Here is an 11,432-nt window from a genome sequence, read left to right on the forward strand (position 1 = left end):
CCGAATTTCTTCAGCCTCCTGAGGTTGAAGAGGCGCTGCTGCGCCTTCTTCACAACGCTGTCTGTGTGGGTGGACCAATTCAGTTTGTCCGTGATGTGTACACCGAGGAACTTAAAACTTTCCACCTTCTCCACTACTGACCCGTCGATGTGGATAGGGGGGTGCTCCCTCTGCTGTTTCCTGAAGTCCACAATCATCTCCTTTGTTTTGTTGACGTTGAGTGTGAGGTTATTTTCCTGACACCACACTCCGAGGGCCCTCACCTCCTCCCTGTAGGCCGTCTCGTCGTTGTTGGTAATCAAGCCTACCACTGTAGTGTCATCCGCAAACTTGATGATTGAGTTGGAGGCGTGCATGGCCACGCAGTCGTGGGTGAACAGGGAGTACAGGAGAGGGCTCAGAACGCACCCTTGTGGGGCCCCAGTGTTGAGGATCAGCGGGGTGGAGATGTTGTTACCTACCCTCACCACCTGGGGGCGGCCCGTCAGGAAGTCCAGGACCCAGTTGCACAGGGCGGGGTCGAGACCCAGGGTCTCGAGCTTGATGACGAGTTTGGAGGGTACTATGGTGTTAAATGCTGAGCTGTAATCGATGAACAGCATTCTCACATGGGTATTCCTCTTGTCCAGATGGGTTAGGGCAGTGTGCAGTGTGGTTGCGATTGCGTCGTCTGTGGACCTATTGGGTCGGTAAGCAAATTGGAGTGGGTCTAGGGTGTCCGGTAGGGTGGAGGTGATATGGTCCTTGACTAGTCTCTCAAAGCACTTCATGATGACGGAAGTGAGTGCTACGGGGCGGTAGTCGTTTAGCTCAGTTACCTTAGCTTTCTTGGGAACAGGAACAATGGTGGCCCTCTTGAAGCATGTGGGAACAGCAGACTGGGATAAGGATTGATTGAATATGTCCGTAAACACACCAGCCAGCTGGTCTGCGCATGCTCTGAGGACGCGGCTGGGAATGCCGTCTGGGCCTGCAGCCTTGCGAGGGTTAACACGTTTAAATGTTTTACTCACCTCGGCTGCAGTGAAGGAGAGCCCGCAGGTTTTGGTAGGGGGCCGTGTCAGTGGCACTGTATTGTCCTCAAAGCGGGCAAAAAAGTTGTTTAGCCTGTCTGGGAGCAAGACATCCTGGTCCGCGACGGGGCTGGTTTTCTTTTTGTAATCCGTGATTGACTGTAGACCCTGCCACATACCTCTTGTGTCTGAGCTGTTGAATTGCGACTCGATTTTGTCTCTGTACTGGGACTTAGCCTGTTTGATTGCCTTGCGGAGAGAATAGCTACACTGTTTGTATTCGGTCATGCTTCCGGTCACCTTGCCCTGGTTAAAAGCAGTGGTTCGCGCTTTCAGTTTCACGCGAATGCTGCCGTCAATCCACGGTTTCTGGTTTGGGAATGTTTTAATCGTTGCTGTGGGTACGACATCGTCAATGCACTTCCTAATGAACTCGCTCACCGAATCAGCATATTCGTCAATATTGTTGTTGGACGCGATGCGGAACATATTCCAATCCGCGTGATCGAAGCAGTCTTGAAGCGTGGATTCAGATTGGTCGGACCAGCGTTGAACAGACCTGAGCGCGGGAGCTTGTTGTTTGAGTTTCTGTTTGTAGGCTGGAATCAACAAAATGGAGTCGTGGTCAGCTTTTCCGAAAGGGGGGCGGGGGAGGGCCTTATATGCGTCGCGGAAATTAGTATAACAATGATCTAGGGTTTTCCCAGCCCTGGTAGCACAATCGATATGCTGATAGAATTTAGGGAGTTTTGTTTTTAGATTAGCCTTGTTAAAATCCCCAGCTACGATGAATGCAGCCTCAGGGTGTGTGGTTTCCAGTTTACAAAGAGTCAGATAAAGTTCGTTCAGGGCCATCGATGTGTCTGCTTGGGGGGGAATATATACGGCTGTGATTATGATTGAAGAGAATTCCCTTGGTAGATAATGCGGTCGACATTTGATTGTGAGGAGTTCTAGATCAGGTGAACAGAATGACTTGAGTTCCTGTGTGTTGTTATGATGATCACACCACTTCTCGTTAATCATAAGGCATACCCCCCCGCCCCTCTTCTTACCGGAAAGATGTTTGTTTCTGTCGGCGCGATGCATGAAGAAACCAGCTGGCTGCACCGACTCCGTTAGCGTCCCTTGAGTTAGCCATGTTTCCGTGAAGCAGAGCACGTTGCAATCCCTGATGTCTCTCTGGAATGCTACCCGTGCTCGGATTTCATCAACCTTATTGTCAAGAGACTGGACATTGGCGAGTAGTATGCTAGGGAGTGGAGCGCGATGTGCCCGTCTCCGAAGCCTGACCACGAGACCGCCTCGTTTGCCCCTTTTTCGGCGTCGCACAGGGTCGCCGGCTGGGATCAGATCCATTGTATTGGGTGGAAGGCAAAACACTGGATCCGTTTCGGGAAAGTCATATTCCTGGTAGGAACGATGATGAGTTGACGTTAATCGTATATTCAGTAGTTCCTCCCGACTGTATGTAATGAAACCTAAGATTACCTGGGGTACCGATGTAAGAAATAACACATAAAAAAACAAAATACTGCATATTTTCCAAGGAACGCGAAGCGAGGCGGCCATCTCTTTTCGGCGCCGGAAGTGGTTTACTAATGGTTTACTAATGGTTTACTTTGAGACTGTGGTCCCAGCTCTCTTCAGGTCATTGACCAGGTCCTGCCGTGTAGTTCTGGGCTAATCCCTCACCTTCCTCATGATCATTGATGCCCCACGAGGTGAGATCTTGCATGGAGCCCCAGACCGAGGGTGATTGACCGTCATCTTGAACTTCTTCCATTTTCTAATAATTGCGCCAACAGTTGTTGCCTTCTCAACAAGCTGCTTGCCTATTGTCCTGTAGCCCATCCCAGCCTTGTGCAGGTCTACAATTTTATCCCTGATGTCCTTACACAGCTCTCTGGTCTTGGCCATTGTGGAGAGGTTGGAGTCTGTTTGATTGAGTGTGTGGACAGGTGTCTTTTATACAGGTAACGAGTTCAAACAGGTGCAGTTAATACAGGTAATGAGTGGAGAACAGGAGGGCTTCTTAAAGAAAAACTAACAGGTCTGTGAGAGCCGGAATTCTTACTGGTTGGTAGGTGATCAAATACTTATGTCATGCAATAAAATGCAAATTAATTACTTAAAAATCATACAATGTGATTTTCTGGATTTTTGTTTGAGATTCCGTCTCTCACAGTTGAAGTGTACCTATGATAAAAATTACAGACCTCTACATGTTTTGTAAGTAGGAAAACCTGCAAAATTGGCAGTGTATCAAATACTTGTTCTCCCCACTGTATATATATAATATACGCCATTTAAAATATGCTTTTATCTAAAGCGCATAATATTTTCTTCTTCTTTCTAACCAGACAAGTCAGTTAAGAACAAGTTATTATTTACAATGTAGAAAGAGGAGGAAGGGAAGCGCTACTAAGGTACACTATAGTATATTTTGGTAGATAGAAGGTGCTCTTTGGTAAAAGGTGTAAATTGGTCATCAAAAAGAAAGGAGGACCAAGGCACTCTTCATATAATTAATTAAAATGCCTTTATTAGTATGGCATGTTCAATAGAAACAAAGTTGTTTAAAAACCGACGCGTTTCGGCTGCATGGCCTTCGTCAGGGAGCATGGCCTTCGTCATTATTTACAATGATGGCCTACACCGGCCAAACACGGACGATGCTGGGCCAATTGTGCACCTCCCTATGGGACTCCAGATCACACTCGGTTGTGATACAGCCTGGATTCGAACCAGGGTGTCTGTAGTGACGCCTTTAGCACTGAGATGCAGTGCCTTAGACCGCTGTGCCACTCGGGAGCCCATTTTTTGGGTGGCGCCACGTGAGCGCAACGCTCTACCAACTGAGCCACACAATGTATTTTAACAGGCTTTGGATGATTTGCATATCCCCGCAGAATATCAGTGGAAAACATCGAGTTGGAGTTCTCGTCTCTCTACGTCAGGACCAGATCCCTGGAGGAGAAGGTCCAGAGTGACCCAGAGCTCCTGGAACAGCTGGACCCCTTCCTGCAGGTGGGAGCACATTCAGTCAGAATCTAATTTGGGAATTCTACTCTGTGCTGATTACGGCCCATGAGGGCGGCACACAGTGAAGGCATCCTTAGCCAGTTGTGATACCAAAACGGATCCTAGGGTGACTGTAACATTGTAACATGGCTTCAATGTCATGTGAGGTGTGTCTGTACATATAATAGACCAATAAATGTATATCAGATAACTTACCACCATGATCTCAATTGGAAGAACACCCCATAAGCATAACAAATATGTGCCAATATGAGTCAATATGTATTTTGCATGTTGATAAGTGCTTACCATTCATACTATCCTATATCCTTGATATACAGTATCACAAAGCCCCCTGTTTTTGGTATATGTAGGTAATAATATGTTCAAATTTGTCATCTATGTGTCTGTCATCCATTGTCTGTCATCCCCAACAGAGCTCCACAAGGACCCTACAAGACCTGAAGAGGCGCAGGCTGGACCTGCGGAAGGAGGGAAATGCGCTTATTGACTTCTTCTGTGAGGACAAGGACACCTTCATGCTGGACGAGTGCTTCCGCATCTTCCAGGACTTCTGTCTCAAGTTCAAAAAGGCTGTCAAGGTGAGGTGTTTTTTCTTTAAATATTTCAATTCAAATCTTTTAAGTCTCTACTATGTAGTTTCAGATAAGTAACTCGCGTTAACATGCATTGCATTTCCTGAAGTAACAAAAAATTATAAACTCTTTAATATGTAAACATATAACAAAATGTGGAAAAAGTCAAGGGGTCTGAATACTTTCCTGAAGGCACTGTATACACAAAATGTTATTAATTAGCCCGTCCTTTCGCTGTCTCTGTCAGGATAACCTGGAGCGGGAGCTGAAGGAGACGGCCAGGCAGCGGCGTCTCAGAGAGCTGGAGGAGAAGCGCTTTGCCTGGAATGCTGACCAGCAGCAGGCTGCCGGCGCTGGTAACGGCGGCTTTGGCCGCAGCAGCAGCGAGAACGACGTGGACATGCTCACCAAGGAGGGCCTACTAGACTTCCTCCAGCAGCGTCCCGCCAGCCCCCACAGCCCCCTGGGTCGTTCAGCCAGCGCCCGTCGCCACCGCCACACTGTGGCTGCCATGGCCGACCGGGAGCTTCACGGCTATCTGGAGCTGTTCGGCAGTGGCGCGGCGTTGCCATCAGACTATGCCAACAAGTTCAACAGCCTGCCGCGCTCCGGCCGCACCCTCCAACGGAGAACCGCCCCCTGGCTTGTGTCCCAGGACGATAACCGCGAGCTGGGGAACGGGCGGCAGGTGCTGGCCACGTCACACCGGGCCGAGACAGAGCCCATCAGCCCCTTGGCCATGTACTCTTCCACAGGCTTTAATGTCAATGAGGAACCGTATAACAATAATAACAACTACACGACCGTGTCCGAGGGGAGCTATCTGCCTCGCTCATGTCACAACCGTAACGTTTTTCAGAAGACTCCCAACCCCGGAGCGAGCGTCACGGCACACATGAATGTCAGCGTGGAGAGGCACACGCTAGTCCCGGGAATTCAACCGTTTGAATCCCCCAGTCCGAACAATAACACAAATCACATGCACTTTGTCGACCACGAAGACGTGGTGGTGACGGACTTGGAAAGGGAGAGGGAATCTCCAAAGACACTCATTTTGGATACTCCTCCTCCTTGTCCAAAGAGTTTGGAAAGAGGGCCAGAGCCCGCGGCGTGGGAAGGTAAAATGACGTCTTCTCAGTTTGTGGTGGGCCCGCTTCAGAAGGAGGAAGAGGAGGACAGCAGCACCATCTCCTCAACCACATGCGACACAACCCTCCCTCTTGACCCCTCCGTATCCAATAAGAAACCGGTTTTCTACATCTTAGACTGCACAGAAACGGACTGCTCCGTAGCGCTTGACTACTCTGAGATTGAAAGCTCGCCTCTAATGAGGGAAGGATTGGTCCCCGACGTAAAAAACACTGACTGCAACAACGTCCAGGGGAACCTTCAAGACCCCAGCTCGCTATCCTCCATCTCCAACTTTGATTCCACATCCACAAACGATCAGTCCGTCTCCGCCTCCACAAATGAGATGTCGGCGTCAAAGTCCAGAGACGAACGTGCCCCATCTGTCGGCTCCTTCGTCACCACGGAAGAGGGGGACACAGATAGCTGGGACACGGCGGAGGGTAGGCAGGTGGGCGAGAAAGCTGTAGAGACGTATAGCCCTAAACCAACACACGCCAAGACCAAGAATGTGTCAAAAGTCTCCAAAAACAGCGGAGTGGGTCGTGGTGTCAGGATGTTGACCACCACTGAGAACCAGGGCATGCGGAAGGTGGTGCCCATCACCAAGCTCAGCCGGACTGGCAGCAACGCCAGGCGGGTGGAGAGACCCGCCGGGAGCTATGAGGGTGCAGTACCCAGGCAGCCGCTCCGTGACAAGAGCACCCCAGCCAGGGGGCGGGGCGAGAAGATCGGTAGGCCCCCCCGCCACTCCAGCTTGCCCCCAGAGGAGACCAAATCCCAGGGGAGCGCCGGCCTCTCAGGCTGGGCATTTGACCTCAACCCACGAAAGCCCTCCTTCCGAAAGCCCAGCGCCAAGCCGCTGAGGAACCTGCCCAAGCCACCGCCGGAGGCAAAGATGTGCCGCTCCACCATGAGAGCCCTGGCTGCCCAGGCCCAAGGTCAGGTTGGGGCACTCTCTGAGGCTAGTAATCCCGAAACACCTACCCACAGCTCCAAAACCCCATCAGCCACCCTGCCTGGCTGGGCCCGCAACACTGTGGCCTCCTCCTCTAGGACCACCAAGAAGGAACTAGCTCCCGCCCTCTCCAACCCCCCGACCCCCTCCAGGAGCCCCTCTCTCCTGTCCCGGAGCAGCTCCCAGAGTCAAGCACCCGCTAGGCCTCCAGCCGCCGCCACAACTACACCTCCTGCCAAAGGGGGGCAGCATTCACCCCGGGGGGAGGAGAAGGAGAAGGCCCAAGGGGGTGGTCTGCAGAGGGTGCAGAGCGTCAGGGCGTCAAGCCGGGCGAGCACCCAGCGTAGCGACACCCCCCCACCGCCGCCCACCCGCGAGCGCTCACGCAAGAGCAGCAGTTTCTCCGAGAAATCTGTACAATCCATTATGTCATGTAGGACCCTCAAGCCCACCTGGAAGTAGAACTCAAATATGGTGGAGCTCGATTGGAGCCAGAGAGGAAGAAAAGTACTATGGTTTTCCCCACGTACTGTAGATGGACATTTTGTGTCCTCTTTCATTAGCTACTCTAAGACATCCCACCTCATCCATATCAAGTCAATGTACAGGGCTCTGTCAAAACGTATTATATGAACTGCAAAATATATAATGCACTCTATGTAACCTCTCTGTAGATAAGATTATTTTTTCGTGAGCCTCCGTTTGTTTTTGAGCATTCTTCACGGGGAGACAGAACTGACAAATGGCAAAATCCCCCTTTTTTCCTAGGAGCCTTCTTTGCCTGCTTTGTGGTCTTGAACTGTATGTAATACTGTATAATGACATGTCAAAAAAGAAGAAAAATTAGAATGCTTTTTTTTACAGACCGTTTTAAGATGGTGTTTACATGGTATTTACTTAAAAACTATGTGGTAGTAATATTTTCTGGTACTCACCTCAAAGAATTCAACACTATTGGTAATTTACTGTTACCAAATGCTACATAGAGACACGTGTGTCAATGAATCTCGTAGAAACTGAAGTGTGATTACTATGCAATTATTAGATAATTACCATTTTAACAAGTACTTTCTAGTTAACTACCTGGTAAACAGTGACTGTAAAACGAAGTGTTACTGAAACCACTACTGAACATGTTTGAATGCTGCTAATTAGCTTTGACAATTTGGGGACTGTGTTAGTGTCTTCATTCAGGGTATGAGCTTTGTGAGACGCTGCCTTGCTGCTGTTGTGATTGTATCTTTGAGTTCTGTGGTTCTCTACTTTCCTTTGCACAGCTATACTATACAGTAGCCTGGAGTCCACACTGAATATCGCTCTGTTTTTCTATTGCTTCACTTCACTGATTTAGTGTGAGTCTGATCCATTAGGGTTCACTTGGAATTGGCAAAAAAGAGCTGGTCCAATCAGTGTCCTCTCAGATACTATGGGCGGGACAATAGTGAAAATAACTATTCAGGGCCTTATTCACTAGAAACCAATAAGAAATAACCATTTTCGTTTTCCGTTTGTACTAATGAATACGACCCTGCTCTCAGTGTCATTGTACTCCTCAGCAGTTGGCCACTGAGTTCCTTTCCTGCTCCACTGAAGTTATACCTCGGTTATACTTGACATTGCAGAAATAGTATATAGTAAAAGAAATTAAAAAAGGGCACAAAAGAAATGCCCATAGGCCCTATTCAATCCAACCGGGTATCCAGGTTTCCGAGGTTAAGTTAAATAGACATTATTGCTGATGTGCTGCATTGTCTTGGACAAAATAATATGTGCAGTCAGACATTAGGAAACTGAACGAAATTTGAATTGTCAATAAAGAATGTTGTTTTTCACTTGTTTTGGAAACCTGGTTGTCAGGGTTTGATTGAATCGGGTATCCTATTGTGTACTGTATCAAGTACATTAACTGTTACTATTAGCAAGTACAGAAAGTTATTGAGCATTTATCCTCTGTTTATGATACTCCAGTTAGTCCTTTGGTATGATTCCACTGTAAAGTTTTACCTTTACCTCTTAGAATACAGTACATGTACTTTGTCATGCAATGTATTTTCATGTACTTGTGGTACTTTTGACATTTGTATTTATGTATCAATAACAAGCAATGTTTCTAAATGCTCTCGATAAAATGCCTCCATTCTAGCATTGAGTAGAAGTGCACACAAAGGAAATATTTTTCCTGCTATATGCTATACCTAGACCAACGCTAATGCTATGAAAAACAGCATTGAACATGTAGCTCTTCCGACTGAAGTAACACCCAACATGGTGTTGTTTGTCTCTGTGTTTTGTCACAATAATCGTCTTTGTAATCCTTGACTTTTCTACTGTGAATGTTGTCATCTGATTTTTGTACTACATGACATTGTGTAATTGTATTCCTTGACCGCCAATGGTTGTGATTCAAGTAATACTGTAGATTCTTCAGCCCTGCAATTGCTCCTCACTAGACTGATCCGTTTGTGCTGTCTTGCCCACAAGCCAGCACAAACAGATCTGGAATTAGGCCAGCTTGTCACACCACTTGCCTTTGAAACAGCATTGTGCCATTGACTTAAATAACAGCAACTAGAGTGCATTAACTTGAAGCTTGATGTAGCCGTCCCATCATCAGTAGTGTCTCCTGAATTGTAAATAAGAGTAGAAATCCTCCCTACATTCCATTGCGCTGACCGAAATAGCTATTAGAATGGATAATACAAATCACGGGCTTAGCCGATTAGCCGTCCACTCTGTGTACATAGTGTAAAGACATACTATTTTTTATTATACGTAGAGCTTGCAATATGTTTACATGTAGCAAACTGTATATGGAGGCTTGGAAGTAGTGAAGGTGAAGGTGAGAGGAAATGCTTAACCAGACTTTTTCCTTTCTTGAAATTGCCACAATGAACAGCATCGTTGTTCACAGACCATACACTGAGGCGCTCAATTCAACTGGTCTTGATTCAGCAAGTTCAATCTACTGTACTCTCTATACAGCTGTTGTACCATTTCTGTCTGTAACTCTCAGAGAAAGCCTAAATCAATCCTACAGGCCACATCCCTGCAGTAGGCCATTATATTTTTATCTCCCTGCTCTCTGCAATGCAAATGAAGTGAGGCAGTGAATGTCACAAAAGACCCAAAGGCCATACGTCAGCCCAGACGGGCTGCGTCTCAAATGGCACCCTATAGGGCTCTGATCAAAAGTAGTGCATTATATAGGAATAGGGTGCCATTTAGAACGCTGGCCTATGACATGTCTAATGACTAAAGAGCGAGACACAATGCTCCTCTCTCTCCCTCTCTTTTCCCATCTACAGTCACAGTCAGAGTGTATGACAGATCTCCTCTCAGCCAGACTTAACACAATGTCCAGTCTTTTACAAGGATGGCCCTTTACAAGAGCGGCCTCCCACATCTTATCGCACAATGCCTCCTGCTGCCGGGCTCATTTAATAGGGGCATGTCGACAATGGGTGGTCTTGCGTCAGAGCCACTAAAGACGGTGGGACTTCAGTACAGAATGTCTCCCCTTGCATCCCCCCACCACTCTGCTGCCACTTCCTTGTTATGGGGTGGTATCCATGACAACCCAGTCCAGCAGATCAGTCATGACGCTGTGGGACTGAACACTAGCAGTGGTCTGTCTGACTAATAGCCTTAGCCTTTCTAAACTTAGGCCCGACTCCTAATCATGACAGAGCAGGCGCCTGGCAACCCAAAACGGTGTTGAAACATTTGTCCAATGTTGCCCAACCCAAACCAAATGGTGGCGATTAAGATTTTCCCTTTGATTGATTGATGTTGGTGGTTTTTCAAGCCAACTCGAGAAGTTGCACGCACACAATACAGTGACTTCATCCACAGTAGGCTACAGTTCATGTTCACTTTCAAATGTTGACCTTAAATTACAGTGTGAGCTATTGGCATGGATTCCTTAGGACCTAGGTGATGGTGGAACTGAAAGCAAGGAGGAATGTTTTCTTGCCTGTTCCCAGATCTGTTTGTGCTCTATAGCCAACAATATGGTTGTTGTTATGGCCTGACAGCACAAACAGATCCAGGACCAGGCTTGGTGTTTTTTACTGTTTTAATGTGATTCTTTATGGGGATCAGACTACGCATGTCTTAGCTGGAATTCCCACCGCTCTATATAGCTGCTCCACTTAATTGCCTTGGTTCTGCTTTGCTGCCTTCTTCTCTAAGTCACTGTCTTTGATGTTAATAAACTCAAACTTCTACATGGAGAAAATTACTGTAATCACTAAACTACACAGGACTTAATATTAGAATGTTATTCTACAGCACTGATCATTTAAAAAAAGGATGATGTTAAACAAAATCAATAAAATCATCCGATGCTGTGTCACTTTGAAGCCGTGAAGCTTTTTTCTCTGTCCTTCTCAGCCTTTTTCCGGCTCATATTGGTTTTTGTGTGCATTCTACAGGGGGCTGTTCTAAGCAGACGCACTAAGGGCTGCGCTACAGCGCGCTAGACATTTAACACCCTTTCATGCTGACCAGACCGGACACGTCGCGTGCGCGAGCGTCGCAAAATAAATTTAGAAATCCATGTTATTAAATTATTGCACCCACACTGCTTGCGCGCAATAGATGTCTAAAATAGATGTCGTTCCTATTTCTGACGCTGAACGCGCTGCAAGTCCTGCCTCTCCCATCTCCTCATTGGTTTATAGAAGCAGGTACCCACGTGCATTCTCCTCATTG

General features: G+C 47.4%; 1 protein-coding gene across 1 annotated transcript in view; it reads left to right on the plus strand.

Moving 5' to 3' along the window:
• The window catches only part of fhdc1 (FH2 domain containing 1), a 62,856-nt gene extending 51,786 nt beyond the window's left edge, over window positions 1–11,070 (plus strand). The window contains exons 10-12 of the mRNA XM_071407000.1: window positions 3,926–4,043; window positions 4,475–4,639; window positions 4,881–11,070. Coding sequence (XP_071263101.1) covers window positions 3,926–4,043; window positions 4,475–4,639; window positions 4,881–7,181 — 2,584 coding nt within the window. The 3' untranslated portion in view covers window positions 7,182–11,070. The remainder of the gene's footprint in view (window positions 1–3,925; window positions 4,044–4,474; window positions 4,640–4,880) is intronic.
• Window positions 11,071–11,432: the final 362 nt, after the last annotated feature.

The sequence above is a fragment of the Salvelinus alpinus genome, chromosome 6 (genome assembly GCF_045679555.1).
Source record: "Salvelinus alpinus chromosome 6, SLU_Salpinus.1, whole genome shotgun sequence".
NCBI lineage: Eukaryota > Metazoa > Chordata > Actinopteri > Salmoniformes > Salmonidae > Salvelinus > Salvelinus alpinus.